The sequence below is a fragment of the Hemicordylus capensis genome, chromosome 9 (assembly GCF_027244095.1).
Source record: "Hemicordylus capensis ecotype Gifberg chromosome 9, rHemCap1.1.pri, whole genome shotgun sequence".
NCBI lineage: Eukaryota > Metazoa > Chordata > Lepidosauria > Squamata > Cordylidae > Hemicordylus > Hemicordylus capensis.
The window spans coordinates 8,523,796-8,542,181 of record NC_069665.1 but is presented as its reverse complement, the minus strand read 5'-3'; the positions used below and the strand labels follow the sequence as shown (position 1 = coordinate 8,542,181).

Sequence of the window (18,386 nt, the reverse complement as noted above, 5' to 3'; positions counted from 1 at the left end):
CAGCAGCTCACTTGCAAACTCTCGCGAGAGCTGCCACACATGGGATTAGCCACAGTTATGTCTTAGCTAATTATATATATAGATAAAGCTCTTTCAATGACCTTCTTTAGTGCGCAATAAAAGTTAAAAGTTTAAAAGCTTAAAAACATTCAAAAGTTTAAAACTTGAAAACTAAACCCCGGATGTAACAAAATAGCAGATGTTTCGATGTAAGACACCATCTTCAGTTCCCCCTGCCCCCTCCTCCAGCCATTGGTGTTTCTTTCTCTTCTTGCAGACCTGGATTCATCTCATTGACAAAAGAACCAAAAAAGACCTGCCTGCCAAGTTTTATACTGATGCCATGGTTCTCTTCCACCACGTGAACGCATATGAGGAAGACAACCATTTGGTTTTTGATGTCATTTCCTATACTGACAACAGCCTGTACCAAATGTTCTATCTGAAGAATCTGGATAGTAACGTGGAGAATAACGTCAGGCTGACCTCCACCCCATCCTGCAAACGGTTTGTGGTTCCTCTGCAGTATGACAAGGTAACTGGGAAATAGGTTCATTGTTTTTGACCTGGGTAATGACTGTGAACAGTCGGGCAGGTGGGCAGCCAGAAAATGGCGGAGGGGGTGGCCGGGGGGTGGCCGGGCGGTGCAAAAGAAGAAGATGGAGGCAGGCGGTTGGCAGATGGGGAAGAAGAAGAAGGCGGCTTTGGGTGGGCAGGGGGAGAAGAAGAAGAGGGTGGGCGGGGAAGGAAGAAGATGGCAGGCAGGGGGCGAGTGGGGAAGAAGATGGGCAGAGGAAGAATGTGGCGGGGTGGGCAGGCAAAAAAGTGGCAGCGGGGGTTGGGGGAGAAAGCAGCAGCGTACTGGGACACAGCTTTTTAATTAAGGTTTTAATTCTGTACACACATTTAAGAGAAGATCTGATTGAAACCAATGGTGCTTACTTCTAAGTAGGCATGCATTGAATGTAAAGCCAAGAAAGTCCTTAAACATTACAATACACAGCCTGGTAGGCAGGTGGTGATTTACATCAAAAGCAACTATCCTCTCAACTGTCTGATAGAGATCCCCTGCTGATAACAAACAAGTCCACATTCCTCGGGGGATTATTGTACTTGTGAAAGTGAAATCCTCCCAGTGAGCCTCCTGTGCAACCTCTCGTAATCCAAGTCCAGCAGTTGAGTAGAAGAGTGACTGCACATTTTCCTCCATAACTCCACTTCTACAAGGGCTAGAGTTTAGCTTTTTGTTTTGTTTTTTGCTCCTCCCCCCCCCTTTTTTTTAAAATGAATCCGGTTGGGCTAGGCAATCCAGGTGAGATGCTTAAAATCTGGGTGAAACCCAGAATTCTAGGAGGCATAGCAACTCTAGGAGGAGGGGCCAAAGTTGAGCAGGCCGGTTATAAGTGGATGGCAGCTGGGGACTCCGCTTGGCAAACTCCTGGCTTAATGTAGCATGACCCTTGGCCATAAGACTCCCTAGTGGGCTCGCAGCGTGAACCACCAGATCAGCGACGCCCCCATGTGGCTTTCCGAGTTTCCCCAGCACATCAGTGCTAGTCTTTGCGCTGACAATTCCTCACACCTGAAGCAGCCATGAAATGGCCTGTTTTCCCTCATTGTTTTGTGGAACAAATGCCTTTTTGCCCATCAACCTGTCCGACAAGTTCCAGCCTGTGGAATAGCTGAGACGGTGTTCACGGCTAGGCCTTGGAAACGACAAGGCGGCACCAATGGGATGGAGGCAGCTCTGTCCTCATGGCGAGATTGCATCAGCGGCTTCGCTCCGCCTCTCCATCTGTTTTTCCTCCTGCAGTCTAAGAATTCAGTCGCACAATACAGGAAGGCATTCTGCAAACACGTTGTTGGCTAGTGTGATTATTTATATTATTTTACCTGTTAATGTCTGGGTTGATTGCCTTTTGTATTACATCTAATCCTGGTGTTGGTACATGGCACGATATTTGCTTAGTTTTAAGCAGGATGGCTGGCAAGAATGCTACTGCATTCCACAGAGGATCACATGTAAGTCTAGCAATGGAATATACTGGGGTCCACTAGAGGCTCTCTAGCTGTTCTGGGACTACAACTCCCATAATCCCCAGGTGCAATCTATTGCATTCCACAGAGGATCACCTGTAAGTCTAGCAATGCTATATACTGAGGTGGCCAACCAAAGGTTCTCTAACTACAACTCCCATCATCCCCAGCTGCGATTTATTGATGTCATGTGGCATCACCAAGTTTCATTGATTCCCTGTGCTGCTCTGACTGCACCACTCACCTGACTCACACTGTAAATTGGGGTGATCCTCTTGGCCAAGCTCTTCCTTGGACCCAGTTGGTCCCCTGAAGGGGACCCATTTACAATGATTTAGTTAGGAAAACTGGGACATCCTAAGACGGAGTAATATTGGTATCCTATCCTTATGAGAAATGCCTCCAAAAATGCATTTATTTATTTATTTATCATATTTATATACCACCCAATAGGTGTATCGCTAGGTGGCGTACACAATTTAAAACACAACAAATATAAAACAGAGTAAAAACAATTCAAACACTTTCATGGAATAAATACACAGAATAAATAGATATTCACAGAATAAATGCACAGAATAAATTAGAACATCTCTGCAGTGTCATTTTATATAAGTTTCTTTTGTGAATCTGCCTAACTGCTAAAGTCGCTTTGGGAGGCCCTGCTCCAGGTGCACCCACCATCTGCAGTTGGGCAGGCAGTGAACGAGAAAGGGACTTTTTGGTGGTGGCACCCTGTCTGTGGAACCCCTTGAGATGCTTCCCTGGCATCGACCCAGCTGTGCTGTAGGCACCAGGTTAAAATAGTCATATTTGCCTGCACTTTTAATGAACGGGGATGTTGAGTTTCGTGCTGCGATTGAGTTATATGATGTGGTTTCAAGGGCAGTCCCTGGTATTATGGTGCCTGCCTCCTGCTCTGGTGGGGGCCAGCCCTTTCTCCCTGTGCTTTCTTCACGCTTTGCAAGGAGTGTGAAAGGTACTCCTTGCGAAACTTCCAAGGGGCAGCCTGGTCCTAATTGCTGTTCCAATGGTGACAGCAAGAGGGCGTTTTACCACCCTGTTGCTGCCCCAGTCATCTGCTGCCTAAGGTGACTGTCTCGCCATGCCTCATGAAAGGGCCGCCCCTGTGTGGTTTTACCACTGCTTTCCTGTTGTGCTGCCGTCTTTCATATTACACTAGATTTGTAGCTGTTTCGTGTATTAGGTCTTGCCAGTCCTTCTGCTTAAAACTAAGCAAACGTCTCTCTGTTTCATACTAATGTTGATCTGGTTCATTATTATTGTTTTAGAATGTCTTGTATTCATATTGGAAGTTAAATCGTGAATTTCTGGTAAAATCAAAAGAGCAGGCACAAATGTTCTAAATAAATGAATATATTCAGTGGACACTTTCATTCTGTAAAACGCGGCTTGGTGCAGATTCTATCTTTAAAATGCCGCTTTGGCTTTGGAAAGTTGCTCTCTAAAACCCTCCATATTCTTTCACATGCTTTTTCTTTCTTTCAGGATGCAGAAGTAGGTGTCAATTTAGTCCGACTCCCATCAACCACGGCAACTGCTGTGAAGGAAAAAGATGGCAGCATCTACTGTCAGCCTGAAATGTTATGTGAAGGTGAGAGGTTGGTAGTGGGGTGGGAGGGTGGATGGAGGGGGTTGAACTGCACTTTCAGAAACGGAATAAGTTCAGTCTAGATCTACAAGTCTAGGAATGTTTGCAGATCCTGCCTTTCCCTGGCTTATTGACAGGAGGGGGAAGTGTGCTTGGAGTGTGTTTTCCCCCTGTGACAGGAGAGAGGATGTATCTATCACACGAGCACAGCTTTTCCGGTCATGGACTATAAAAAAAGTATCCATCCATTCATTGATTCATTCATGAGCACAGGACCAGCCTAGAAGAGGAGAACTAGTCCTGTGGCAGCAAGCATGAATTATCCACTTCGCTAAGCAGGGTATGCCTTGGTTTGCATTTGGATGGGAGACTACATGTGAGCTCTGTAAGATATTCCCCTTAGGGGATGGGCCATGATTGATTGATTGATTGATTAAGTGCCATCAGGTGTATCTGCTTGCATGCAGACGGTCCCAGGTTCAATCCCTGGCACTGTCTCCTGGTAGGACTGGGAGGCTCCTGCCTGAAACTTTGGAGGGCTGCTGCCAGTCAGTGTAGACAGTTCTGGGCTCCCTACAGTCTGATTCAGTATAAGGCAACTTCCTGTGTTCCGAACCCACTGCTATGTATGCAGATTTCGGGACTGGGGACCTCTCTGCACAGGTATAGGATGTAGGATCAAACATGCCCTGAGTGCACTTCCCTACAGCCTGAAGTCCAGGAAAAGATCTATCATAGGGTCTATCTGCAATTTTAACTTTTGCCAAATGGTATCCATTAGGTAGAGCCACCTAATGGCTCAGCGGAGAAATGGCTTGACTAGCAAGCCAGAAGTTGCTGGTTTGAATCCCCGCTGGTATGTTTCCCAGGCTATGGGAAATACCTATATTGGGCAGCAGCAATATTGGAAGGTGCTGACAGGCGTCGTCTCATACTGCGTGGGAGATGGCAATGGTCAACCCCTCCTGTATCCTACTAAAGACAACCACAGGGCTCTCTGTGATCGCCAGGAGTCGACACCGACTCAACGGCACACTTTAACTTTACCCATTGGGTATTCTCCTCCATGTATCTGATCCTGTGGAATCCCCATGGAAATTATTGGGAATCCTTTTAGCAGACTGGGATGGTGGGAGTTGTAGTCCAGCAACAGCTGGAAAGCCCCTGGTTGCCCACCCTTGTGTAGAGGAATATGGCTGCAGATGCGAGCACAGCTGCAGACTTGCATGACTCTCATGCCATTCATAGGAAACATAGGAAACTGCCATACACTGAGTCAGACCATTGGTCTATCTAGCTCAGTATTGTCTTCACAGACTGGCAGCGTCTGCTCCAAGGTTGCAGGCAGGAATCTCTCTCAGCCCTATCTTGGAGAAGCCAGGGAGGGAACTTGAAACCTTCTGCTCTTCCGAGAGCAGCTCCATCCCCAGAGGGGAATATGTTCCAGTGCTCACACTTCTAGTCTCCCACTCATATGCAACCAGGGCAGACCCTGCTTAGCTATGGGGACAAGTCATGCTTGCTACCACAAGACCAGCTCTCCTCTCCTCAGAAGGAAAACTGAACGAGGAGGAGAGCTGGCCTTGTGATAGTGAACATGATTTGTCCCCTTTGCTAAGCAAGGGCTGCTTTGGTTTGTATTTGGATGGGAGATGCCATGTGAGTACTGTAAGATATTCCCCTGAGGGAATGGGCCCAAAGCTCAGTGGGAGAGCATCTGCTTTGAATGCAGAAGGTCCCGGGTTCAGTCCCTGGCAGCATCTCCAGATAGGGCTGTGAAAGACACCTGTCCGAAACCTTGGAGAGCTGCTGCCAGTTTGGGTAGACAATGCTGAGTGAGATGGGACAAAGGTCTGACTCGGTATAAGGCAACTTCCTAATTCATTGTTTCGGTGTTATTTTTTGAAACATATAGCCATGGATATTTTCTCTCTCTCTCTCTCTCTCTGTTTATGACTGTGAATTCTTCTCTTTCACCTGCAGGCATAGAATTGCCTCGCATCAACTATGATTACAATGGCAAGAAGTACAGATATATTTTTGCAGCAGAGGTTAAATGGAGTCCAGTCCCCACACAGGTATGTTTTTTCAAGGCATGCTTCCTGTTAGGGAGCAATGTTATTGACATTGTGCAAGACCTAGGGCATTATGCTGATTTGCATCTGCTTTTATTATTAAATACAATGAAATCATCCACTTTTATTATTAAATACAATGAAACCCATTTAAACTTAATGTCTCTTTCCCCCTGACTCACAGTTTTTGCAAGATGACTCTCTGATTTCTATTGAGAAGCCGGATCTAGAGAAGGCCACAGTCAAATAACATGTGACTGTTCCATCCAAAGTAGATTCCAGGCTTGCTAAACCTATTGAAGCCTATCAGCCCTTGCTAACTGAGCAAAGATGCACCTTTTTAAAGTGGTGATTCTCTTGATTGAGCAGGGGGAGAGCTACTGGCCCTATCCAGCCCACAAACAGCATCCTTCCAGTGGCTGTTGCTGGTGTCTGTCTTACGATTCTTTTTAGATTGTGAGCCCTTTGGGAACAGGGATCCAGCTTTATTGATTTTTATTTCTCTTTGTAAACCGCTTTGAAACTTTTGTTGAAAAGTGGTATATAAATATCCTTTGTTGTTGTTGCCACCTAACTTCTACCAAAGTCAACTATGGGGCTCTGTGGGTGCCAGAAGTCAACACCGACTCAACGGCACACTCATTCCCCTTGCTGACCCTGCCAATTCTACATGATTTAAAGTTATTTTGAGTGGTTTCTTGGGGCTCAAAAGTGCCTTCGAGTGATTTGGAGGGGTTCAAAATTTTCCAGAGGTTCAGTTTGCTCACTCCTCTTGCTTATTCTTGGTAATTTTAAGAGATTCCAGGTGATTTTTGGCAAAAAAAAAATTTCTTTGATTATCTGGTCTTTTTTGGACTCACAGTTCCCCTAACCCCCCAATTCCCATTGATTTCAATTGTTTGCCAACCACAAATCTGCCAACAGCGAGGTTTTGCCGGAACGGAACTCTTGCGGTTGACGAGGGATGCCTGTAGTTATTGTTATCAAAAAGAACGACACTTGTGTAGCCAATCCAGTTGTCCACAAGTATAGTAAGAAACAATAGTTTTAAAGGTTTTAAGTACAGGGAGGTAACCTCTAAAGCGGTAATGGAATGGAATAAACTGCCTAGGGTGGAGGTGGCATCTCCTTCCTTGTTGACAGAAGACGACTGCTTTGAATGGGCTGCCACATCACTTCTGCCTCTAGAGTCTGTGACCTATTTTGTCTCTCTTATACGCAATGATGCAACTCAGGACAATAAGACGTGCTGCTGCTTAATGCAGCAAATAGATCACAAGCTGAGCAGCAACTTATAGTTCCTGAATTAATTCCTTTAGACACTCATGTTTGTTGATGTGGGTTTGGGCCACTTCCTGCCTGTAGGCCATAAAGAAAGGAAAACCTGGTGCAAATTATGCCAGACCTCAGTTCTCAGCCACAACTAAATTTTGCTAGAGTTTAAAGGTTTTCCAAGTAATCTGCCACTGACCTTTTTAGAGTGTTGCTTGAAACATAGTGCAGGCATTATTTTTCATCCTAGTTCCATATTGATTGGCCAAGATCGAAAAATGGAAGCAGAACTGAAATCAACCTTGTAGTTTAGAAGTAGGGCTGTTCTCCTGACACTAAACAAGATCAGAGGGTAGGAGACCCGGGCACGCTTCCAATCGGCGTCTCTGTGTTTGAAAAGATCAAGGTAGGAGAAGGGGAGTGTGGAACACAGGAACACAGGAAGCTGCCCTCTACTGAGTCAGACCATAGGTCCGCCTTGCTTAGTATTGTCTGCACAGACTAGCAGCGGCTTCTCCAAGGTTGCAGGCAGGAGTCTCTCTCAGCCCTATCTTGGAGAGAAACTGGAGAGAGAACCAAGGAGAGAAACTGGGACCTTCTGCATGAAAGATGTAGGCGCTCTTCACAGAGCAGCCCCATCCCCTAAGGGGAATACCTTACGGTGCTCACACAGGTAGTCTCCCATTCATATGTAACCAGGGTGGGTCCTGCTTAGCACACAGGACAATTCAAGCTTGCACCCCTGCTAAATTTGCAAAGAGGCACCTTTCTAAAGTGGTGATTCTCTTTATTTGACCGGGGCGGGGGGGGGGACTGGCCCTATCCATCCCTAGCACAGCATCCTTCCAGTGGCTGTTGCTGGTGTCTGTCTTATGTTTCTTTTTTAGATTGTGAGCCCTTTGCGGACAGGGAGCCATCTTTATTCATTCATTCGTTCATTTATATCATTTATTTCTGCGTCAACCACTTTGGTAATTTTGAAAAGCGGTATATAAATATTTTTTTGTATTTGTATGCTAAGACAAGTCCAGTTCTCCTTGCTAAAAGCGTGGGATCATGATCGTGTGGGAGGCGAGAGCTGGGTAGGACGCTGGGTAGTTTTTCGCCCACCCTGGTAAAATGTTGGGGACAGAATGTAGGTTGGTCACATTCATCCTACCCAGCTCCTAGTCCCCATACGATCACTCTCCCCTCCTTCTACCTTGCTCTTTGCAAACACATTCCCACCAGGAGGGGTGCACACCTGGCTCCCCTATCCTGGCTGGGCGCCCCTCTGACCCTGCTTTGGGTCACATGAGCAGCCCTAATGTGTATTTGGCCCAAATGCATATTCCACGCCATCTAGCATGACTTGGAGCTAAAAAACAAATTTACACATTTTGGCAACATTTCAGAGTTTGATTGTTTTGTTTGAATTTTGAACATGTTCAGATGTTGCACTTGAACTTCAGAATTCCTATTTTTCTCATAAAGCTTGTATCTTAAATCTTGTTGGCTAATTCTGTAGCAATATTGCTCAATAGCCATTTGCCAATTCAATATTTCTACACCTTTTAGAGAGAGAGAATGAATGAATGAATGAATTTTGGATAAGGTGTGATTATTAAGGTGTGAGTCCCCTGCTAACTGGGCAAAGAGGCACCTTTTACCATGGTGATTCTCTTTATTTTGCAGGGGGAGAGTAACTGGCCCTCTCCACCCCCATCACAGTACCTCCAGTGACTGTTGCTGGTGTCTATCTTGTGTTTCTTTCTAGAATGTGAGCTCTTTGGGGACAGAGAGCCATCTTATTTATTTATTATTTCTCTGTGCAAATCACCTTGAGCCATTTTTGGAAGTGCAGTACAAAAATTGAATTAATAATAATCATAATCATAATCATATTTACTGCTGTTATTATCACCTTTCTGCCAGTGCACTCCTGATGCTTTGCAGTTTAAAATCGTGGCTTACCATTTAATAGGCGTGATGCAAAAGGGAAAGGGAGGAAAGATGGAAATAAGCACGCTCGGAGATTGTCTGATGCACGCAAGTGGAGTGAAATTGTTTGCATGCAAATCTGAATTAGGAGCACTTGTGGGGAAACTGTAGCACGAAGCTGAAGTGTGTTCGCCCTCCTTTGTCCACCTAGATAGTTAAATTTGACATTTTGACGAAGACAAAGCTTCACTGGGAGGAGGAATACTGCTGGCCAGCGGAACCAGTCTTTGTGCCTAGTCCTGATGCCAAAGAAGAAGATGATGGTAAGTGACCTCTTAATTTGGGGAAGGGTGTCCCAGCCCAAAGAAAGCTAGCTGTGTACATCCCATTAAAATGAGTAGGACCTCATTAGCCTCCATGAGGACTGGCAACATAGTTGGCCACATGATGCAACTTGGCCAGCAGACTTGTCCTGCTGCCACTGCCGCCTTCGCTGTTTTGTTTGTTTACATTTATTTCCCACTCTTCCTCCAAGCCTAAAGCAGTGTACATGATTAGGTTTATCCTCACAACAAACTCATGAGGTAGGTTAGGCTGAGAGAGACATGACTGGCTGTCCCAAAGTCACCCAGTGAGCTTCATGGCTGAACAGGGATTTGAACTCATGTCTCCCTGGTCCTAGTCCACCACTCTAACCACTACATCACGCTGGCTGACCAAGCCACCCCCACTGACCAATGGAAACATCCCACAGGCCCTGCATCATTGCAGGGCAAGAGGATGTTCTCACTGACCAATCAGGAGGGCAGAAAGAAGAAAGGAGGGGCCTTTCAGAGAATAGCCATTGGTTGATGGGAAGGGGAGGAGTTGTTGAAGGACTGCTCTTATTACTTGTTTACTCCACCCCTGTATGTGAATGGTGTAAACAAATAATTCCGTTGGGAACTCATTGTTTTGAGAAGACAGGTCCCTGCCCCAAGGGGCACACAATCAAAAATGGACACCAGGAAGACAGCAGAGATAGGTAAGGTAATTAGAAGCAGGGATAAATCATGGAAGGCTATGTGATTTTTGAATGGACACTTATTTAGGCTTCGTGACAGTAAAATATGCTCTAGCACTTATTCTTTTCTAGTCCACTCATTCCGCCCTCAAATTTGGGTCCTACACTTCCTGCAATGCTGGGCTAATGGACGTAATCATACTTGACTCTCACAACAACCCTGTGAGGTAGCTTCGGTGACAGAGAATGATGAGCCCGGTGGGATTTATAGCGGAGTGGGGGAGATTCAAGTGTGAGGCAGGCTCAAGCTGTAGGCACAACTCCAAGCAGTGTGTGAAATCCAGCAATTACCTGCAGGATTTGGGTAATTCCCTTTCCAAATTAGGAATTGGATTTTAAATGCTTCTAATGGCACAAATCCTCCTCCTAGAACTAGTTTGCACGATCAGCAGAAATCCACTGAGGACACACACCAGGGAACAAAGCTTCACAGAAAGGAATGAATCCACACATTGGATCTTTCATGCAGATGTGGCTTAACATCAAAGGGCCCTTCCTGAATTGCTTAATAAACGCTGGGAAATTAAGGCGGTTTTTATCTAAGCAAAAGAGCAGAGCTAGCAAACTCCGTTGCATCGGAACTTTCACCAGCATCGGATGTTGCTTATGTTTTGGAAGGATTATGTATTGGAGGGTGATCTAAACTTTGGGTATAGGCCAGGGATTCTCAAACCGAGTCCCCCAACGATGTTGGACTGCAACTCCCATCATTCCCTGTCTCAATAGCCAAAGGTCATTGTGGCAGGGGATGATGGGAGTTGTAGTTCGACATCATCTAGGGACCCAAGTTCAAGAACCCCTCTTATAGGTTATTAGGGCTATTAACTGCTTAAATCCATCACGATTGACTGAATTCTGACTTTAGTGGTTCATTGATGTGCAGCTCAATCCTACACATCTTTACTCAGAAGTAAATTTCACTGGCTGGCAGGCAGTGTAAATTACTCACTAGTACTATTCAGGACTGGAGTTACGCTAGAGGACTGAATTTCAATAGGACTACTCAGGAATAAGCCACCGTAAGTGGCACAGTTGGGAAATGCATGACTAACAAGTAGAAGGATGCCGGTTTGAATCCTCACTGGTACTATATCAGGCAGTAACAATATGGGAAGATGCTGAAAGGGATCATCTCATACTGTGTGGGAGGAGGCAATGGTAAACCCCTCCTGTATTCTACCAAAGAAAACCACAGGGCTCTGTGGTCGCCAGGAGTCAAAATCGACTTGACGGCACACTTTACCTTTACTCAGGAGTAACTTAGTCTGGATGTCAGCCCCTGAGTTCAATGATTGAGCAGGATTGCACAACTTTGGCTTGCCTCCTGTTGTTGGACTACAACTCCCATCATCCCCAGCCCCTATGACCAATTGTCAGGGATGATGCGGGTTCGAGTCCATTATCTTCAGAGCACCAAAGTTCTGCAACCACAAGGAACAATGTGTGTGTTTAGTGTTGCATACTACATGAAAGTAAATCTGCACATGTAACCAGACTTCACTGTTGATGCTTTTGGATATGTTAATACAAGTATAAGAGAGTTTCCATTTGAAATTTCCTACATTGCCTTTCTGCCTTAAAAACAGTATTCCATAATAAAGTAAAGTGTGCTGTTGAGTCGGTGTCAACTGGTGACCACAGAGCCCTGTAGTTGTCTTTGGCAGAATACAGGAGGGGTTTCCCATTGCCTCCTCCCGTGCAGTATGAGATGATGCCTTTCAACATCTTCCTATATTGCTGCTGCCCAATATAGGTACCAGCGGGGATTCAAAACGGGCAACCTCTGGCTTGCTAATCAAGTCGTTCCCCTGCTGTGCCATTAGGTGGCTATTCTATAATACCTGTCATCTATTAAAACTCCGACGACAACTTAGCATCAAAACCGCACAAAGGAACATATCCAGGAACCTTATGCCAGGTTATAGGCCTGGTGGGGAAGGTTGGTTTCCACAATCCTGCAGGAGCAGCATATTAAGTGAATGCTCAGCTGTTGCTCACGTGTGTTTGCACCTCCCAGTAATGCTGACTTTAGAAATGTTGACACCCACACGCTTTGCTTTCAGACACATGTCACTTTTCCTTGGTCAACAGTTACTCTCTCTGTGTTTGTTTTCACATTGCGAGACTCACCCTTCCTCCCAGGGATCCAGGGTGACACCCTTGGTTTTCTTCCCTCTTCTCTTGGCAATGCTTTTGCGACATATGTCACATACTATAATAATACTTTGGATGTATACAGGAACAGATTTAGTGCTCTTCCATACAATGATCTATTCCAACCTCCATGCAAATTAAGACAATCAATAAAATGAGAAATCCACACAACGTACAAGTATACAGGAACAGATTTAGTGCTCTTCCATGCAATGATCTATTCCAACCTCCATGCAAATTAAGACAATCAATAAAATGAGAAATCCACACAAAGTACAAGTATACAGGAACAGATTTAGTGCTCTTCCATACAATGATATATTCCAACCTCCATGCAAATTAAGACAATCAATAAAATGAGAAATCCACACAACGTACAAGGATGTCACATAATAGCCTCAGTGCCATCTGCTGGCAATCTGCAGCAATCCATGGAATTACTCGTGGAGTATTTCCAAGGCCGGTACACAAAGTTACATCGGCCTTGTCACGTTGCGTGTTTGCGGTTGTGCCACAACATGATTTGTGCAAATGCAAAAATTGCACAAGAGTTGTGCAAGGGTAATCCCATTGGAAAAAATGGGATTACTCGGGGTCAACTCTCATTGTGCAGTTTCTGTGTTTGCACAAATTGTGCTGTGGCACAACTACAAAAATGCGACATTACAAAGCCAATATAACATCATCAGCCACTGTGGAGGGTTTTTCATCCAAGGAGTTTGAAAAGGCACAATTTACTCATGGATTGCCACAGGCTGCCAGCAGATGGCACTAAGAATTTTATGTGATGTCCTTGTACGTTGTGTGGATTTCTAATTTTACTTGTAGTCTTGATTTGCACTGATTTTGGAGTGTGTCAGCATCTAGAAAAGCCCTTATTGTGGCAGATGCTTTCATAGAGTGGATGTAGAGGGGGGAAAAAGCGTAAAGGCCAAGGAAAGGTAAAAAGGTTTTCTGTGAAATTTCAGTACAAAGTTGTACAAAGTAGGTTCACAGGATAGTCATACTTCAGTGTGTGAATGTAGGTTTGGGTAAATATATGAAGAGAATATAGGAAGTGCCATATACTAAGTCAGACCACTGGTCTATCTAGCTCAGTATTATCTTCACAGACTGGCAGCAGCTTCTCCAAGGTTGCAGGCAGGAATTTCTCTCAGCCCTATCTTGGAGATGCTGCCAGGGAGGGAACTTGGAACCTAGAGGCGCTTCCCAGAGAGTCTCCAGCTTTCCCTGAGCATGTTCTGTTGTGAAAAATAATGCATTGCAGCTTACCTATTGGCAGTGCCAGAAGCAGTAGGGGCCCCCAAAAGGCCTTTAGGTCCAGGCTCCAAAATTACCTGAATCACAGAATCATTGCAAAGATGGGAGAAAAGCAGGGATGCTGTCCTGGTTCCCTTGGAGGAAGGGCAACTCTCCCAAAGTGAGAACAAACATTTCCCCTTCCTGAAGGAAAAGTGCAAGCCTCTCTTCTCTTCTGACTTCAGGTATCATCTTGTCCAACATCGTGACCACAGAACCCCGGAAGCTCCCTTTCTTGCTCGTCCTGGATGCCAAAACATTCAAGGAAATCGCCCGCGCCACTGTCAATGTTGACCTTCACCTGGACTTGCATGGGATATTCATACCCAAGACAGATCTGAAGACGGAGTGCAAGGCAGATTTGGACACAGAGCAGGAGTAAAGGGCCGGTCTGTCATACAAAGCAGACAGCAGTTAAAGCGGAAGCTATGGAAATATTACTTCTTCTCTAGTCCTCAGCACATGTGCCTGTGCTAGAGTCATGGTCTAGGCTAGGGGTTCCCAAGCTGGGTGGGGGGGAGTCCCCAGGTGGACTATAACTCCCATTTAAACCATCCTGAGCCATTTTTGGAAGGGTGGTATATAAATTAAGTAAGTAAGTAAGTAAAATCATCCCCAGCCACAAACTTGCATTATTCCCCGCCACAAAGGTCTTTATTTAAGGTCTTGGGGTGAGGATGATGGGAGTTGTAGTCCAACACCACCTGGAGACCCAAGCTCAGGAACTCTTCCACTAGTTGTGGGCATTACGCTCCCACAGCAATCATCACATCGCATCTTAGGATCAAACTACACAGTACGAGAAGTGCACAATTGTGTGTTTTCCTTGTGAATTATAGCGCAATTCCCCCCACTTTGGAATTTGGGCACGGGAGTGGGGTCTTCCTACCTATCTACACTAGATCTCCTTCTCTTCCCATGGACCTCCAACTTGGATCCCCTCCCCAGATGTCGCTGGACCATAGCTCCCATCATTCCTGGCCACAATGGCCAACGGAGTTGTGCTCCAGCAATATCTGGGGACCCACGTTGGATAATCCCTGCCCCTGGGAGAAAGGCTCTCATTGGCACCAAATGAGGGCTTTTCCCCAGGGCAAATAGCAGCTGCAATTGGAGTGCGGGGAAGCAAGCCTGGGTGCGTCAGTTGCACGTAATGTCTAGCTGGACCCTTAGCCGTTGACTTCTGAGTACAGTCATCTCTCACCAACTGTGAGGGTTCCATTCTGGGAAAACCTCACAGTTGGCGGGCAATTGAAGGGCACTGGAAATGTGGCTAGGGGAATCGCGGTCGCAAAAAGACAAAAAAAAAACAAAAAAAAAAACCACCCCAGAAAAAATGACCAAACATTTGCCAAAAATAATCCAGAATCCCTTTAAATCACCAATAGTCAGCAAGAAGAGTGAGGGGGGGACCACCACCAGAAATCACCTCCGAAATCCTGTAAATCACCCCCAAGCCCCCCCAAATCGAGATGGTCCCCCAAATTACCAAAAATCTCACCAAACTAAGGTCACGGTTGACTACACTGGTGACAATTTCCCAGTCATGGATACTAGTCTAAACCGCACTTGGGGAAACCATAGTTGGCGATGGATGACTGTATAGCAAGGAGAAAGACACAATCCGCAAGCCCTTTGTACTGTGTGTGTAACAGGGGAGAGTCCTGAACTGATGCCCGCAGCAAGCCCTACCGATATGTGGGATCCTGAACTTTTCACTGCCCGACTCCTTTCAGCAATACTGATATGGGGAGAGGTCATTTTGTGAGCTGCAGGCTGCGCCCTGAGATGCCTTTAGTGCTGAGCACCCTGGCTGAGGGCCCCTGGTTTGGTCCAGGCAGCTTCAAAACACCTCCCTGGGCACTCATGGTGCCACTGGGAAGTCTGTGCTTGCAGCCTCTTGCTCTCAGAGGCAGGGTTGGCTTGTCCATTAGGCACACTTAGGCAGTGGCCTAGGGCGCCAAGCGGTAGGGGGCAGTGCTGTGCCCATTGGTCACTCGCCGCATAGCCACCTTCGCCTCCAGCCCTGCTGCCTACTTGCTGCCTGCCCACAACCCCACCACTGCTCTCTCCAGCTGGCCGGCCTGCTTGCTCACTCCCTGCCACATCTGCTCCTTCTGGTGCTGCTGGCCTAGGCCTTTGCTGGATCTCAAAGTGCCACAGTGTTTTATGATGATGTCATTGCGTGCCACAGTATAGTGACGCACCATGGTGATGTCATCATGAGCGAGCAGCAGGGCTGGATGCAAAGGTGGCAGGGGCCACAGGCAGGCAAGTAGGTGGGTGTGTGGTGGGCAGAATGGGCCTCTGCATGTCTTCCGCCTCCCTACGGGTGGGCACTAAGGCCAGGTTTTGCCTGGGGGCACCCAAAGTCCTTGGGCCCACCCTATCCAGGGATGCCAAGCAGTGGTCAGGGGAGCGGCTGTCTGAACTCCTTTCTCCACACACGGTAGGCAACGCAAGAGTATCCACAGGGTGTTTCCAGCAGTATTTGCAAGGTATCTGATTCCGTGCCATGAATTAATACCTTGGGATGCTGAACTGCTTGAGCAAGTGGTGTTTACAGCGCTGCACTCAAAGTGAGTCACCTTTGCAAATGTTTTATGTAACCTTCTCGTGTTTTCAAGGCTGCATGTCAGGGTGTAGCGACCGTTGAGCAAGGGGGGACAACTGTCCCCAGGCCTCAAGGCTCTGGGGCCCCCCTCCCCCTTACCCTCAGCCCTCCCACACCCAAAGCGCTTACCAGCTGGGACCCCAAGACACAAGGCACGCCCCTCTTCACTCCAGCCAGCGTTTCACATTGGCTGAGGAGGAATGGCCCCTCCCCTGCATGTGACATCAGGTACAAGGGGGCGGAGCCAGTGCAGAGAACGGGGCTGTACAGTCCTGGCATGGTTTAATTTCCTCATTTCCCCTGTCGGCAATTGGTAGAATCGCTGAAAGGGGACGCCTTCCCAGGGAAAGGAGCTCCCTTTCAGCAATTCCACCAACCGCTGTCAGGGGAAATGAAACTCTGCCAGTGCTGTGACAGCCTCGTTTTCTTTACTGGCCCCGCCCCCCTGTCCCTGATGTCAGATGCAGGGAACCAATCAAAGTTTCTCCCCCGGCCCCCGCAAAACTCCCTCTGCCCCTGCTGCATGTAATCACAACGCTCTCTGTGAATTGGTCTTGTCAGAAAAGCTGTCCTTCAACTGTCATGAGCTTGAGGTCCAAGTCGGCCTGGATGACTTCACTGCTTCACTGCTTAAGTTCAACTACCAAAGCAAAATACCAAATTTCAGGTGCTACAATACAGTTTGATACAGTTTGTTTAGGGATAGCTTCTGCTGTTGTGTGAATATTTCTGTGGCCTTTTCTCCCTCTCGCTCGCTCGCTCTCCAAAAAGCAAGGTTTGTTCTCTCTCCTGTGTGGAAGAAATGTCGTTTCCGATCTAACGTGGCTTTATATCATTTTGATGTATATGTTAATTATATCTCAAACAAGGTTTTCTCCTGCACATCCTTCAACTGGACTTGTTTTAGTGGCTTTACTAGCTTAAAAGTAAATCGTGCTTTGCCATTTCAGCAGGTGAGAGTTGTTACCCTGCACCTACTCGAAAACCATCTGTTTAAGAAAATCACTTTGACCCCACATCTTGCATCCCAAAAGGTACTCAGATCAGCTTGCAACAAACAGTGTAAACAATAACGTGTTTTAAGCAAACATAAGTTACAGCCAAAAAAGAAACACAACAAATGGTACAATGACAAACATAATCACAAAGCACCATTTTCCTTGCCATAGGAACATAGAAGGCTGCCTTCTACCGAGTCTGACCCCTGGTCCATCTAGCTCAGTATTGTTGACACAGACCGGCAGCGGCTTCTCCAAGGCTGCAGGCAGGAGTCTTATCTTGGAGATGCCAGGGAGGGAACTTGAAACCCTCTGCATGGAAGCATGCAGGTGCTCTTCCCAGAGAGGGCCCATCCCCTCAGGGAAACATCGTAGAGTGCTTACATGTAGCCTCCCATTCAAATGCAAACCAGGACAGACCGTGCTTAGCAAAGGGGGCAATTCATGTTTACTACTACAAGACCAGATCACTGCCGCCCGATATTTCCTTCCTTCCCTCCTTCCTTCCTTCAGTTTCTATACCACCTTTCCAAAAATGGCTCATGCTGGTTTTTTTTAATAATAATAATAATAATAATAATAATAATAATAATAAAATAATTCAATTTCTATACTGCCCTTCCAAAAATGGCTCAGGGCCGTTTACACAGAGAAATAACAAATAAGATGGCTCCCTGTCCCCAAAGGGCTCACATTCTAAAAAGAAACATACCAGCAACAGTCACTGGAAGTACTGTGCTGGGGGTGGATGGGGCCAGTTCCTCTCCCCCTGCTAAATAAAGAGAATCACCACATTAAAAGGTGCCTCTTTGCCCAGTTAGCAGGGGTCGATATAGGTGTTTCCCATAGTCTGGGAAACAAACCAGCAGGGATTCGGACCGGCAACCTCTGGCTTGCAAGTCAAGTCATTTCCCCTCTGTGCTGTAAATCCTATTGAATACAATTTGAGTAAACAGGCACATGATGATGCTGTATGGGAAGTAACTGAGTTAACTTTGGGTTGTATTTGGGTATAGTTAATTAACCATGAATCTGGAACCTCCAGATTCCCTCTTTGTTCACTTCCTTGGACTTAAGCCAGGGGTTCCCAACCATGGGTCGGCAGATGTTGTTGCACTACCCCTCCCATCATCCCCAGTCACAATGGCCTTTGGCTGGGGATGATGGGAGTTGTAGTCCAACACCATCTGCAGACCCGCAGTTGAGAATTCCTGACTGCAATCCATCCTGTGCTAAGAGTCCTGCTATCAAGCTATAAAGAGCCCCATTGTTAAATCAGTGTGGTTGATAACATCTGTGATGCTGAACCTCAATAATCAAAGTTCAGCAAACATGAACTCTA

General features: G+C 46.4%; 1 protein-coding gene across 1 annotated transcript in view; it reads left to right on the top strand.

The window, feature by feature from the left end:
• BCO1 (beta-carotene oxygenase 1) overlaps positions 1-16,995 on the top strand; it is a 42,778-nt gene extending 25,783 nt beyond the window's left edge. Inside the window, exons 7-11 of the mRNA XM_053270377.1 lie at positions 278-535; positions 3,547-3,652; positions 5,633-5,727; positions 9,128-9,239; positions 13,618-16,995. Of these exons, the coding sequence (XP_053126352.1) occupies positions 278-535; positions 3,547-3,652; positions 5,633-5,727; positions 9,128-9,239; positions 13,618-13,814 (768 nt within the window). The 3' untranslated portion in view covers positions 13,815-16,995. The remainder of the gene's footprint in view (positions 1-277; positions 536-3,546; positions 3,653-5,632; positions 5,728-9,127; positions 9,240-13,617) is intronic.
• The last annotated feature ends 1,391 nt before the right edge of the window (positions 16,996-18,386 follow it).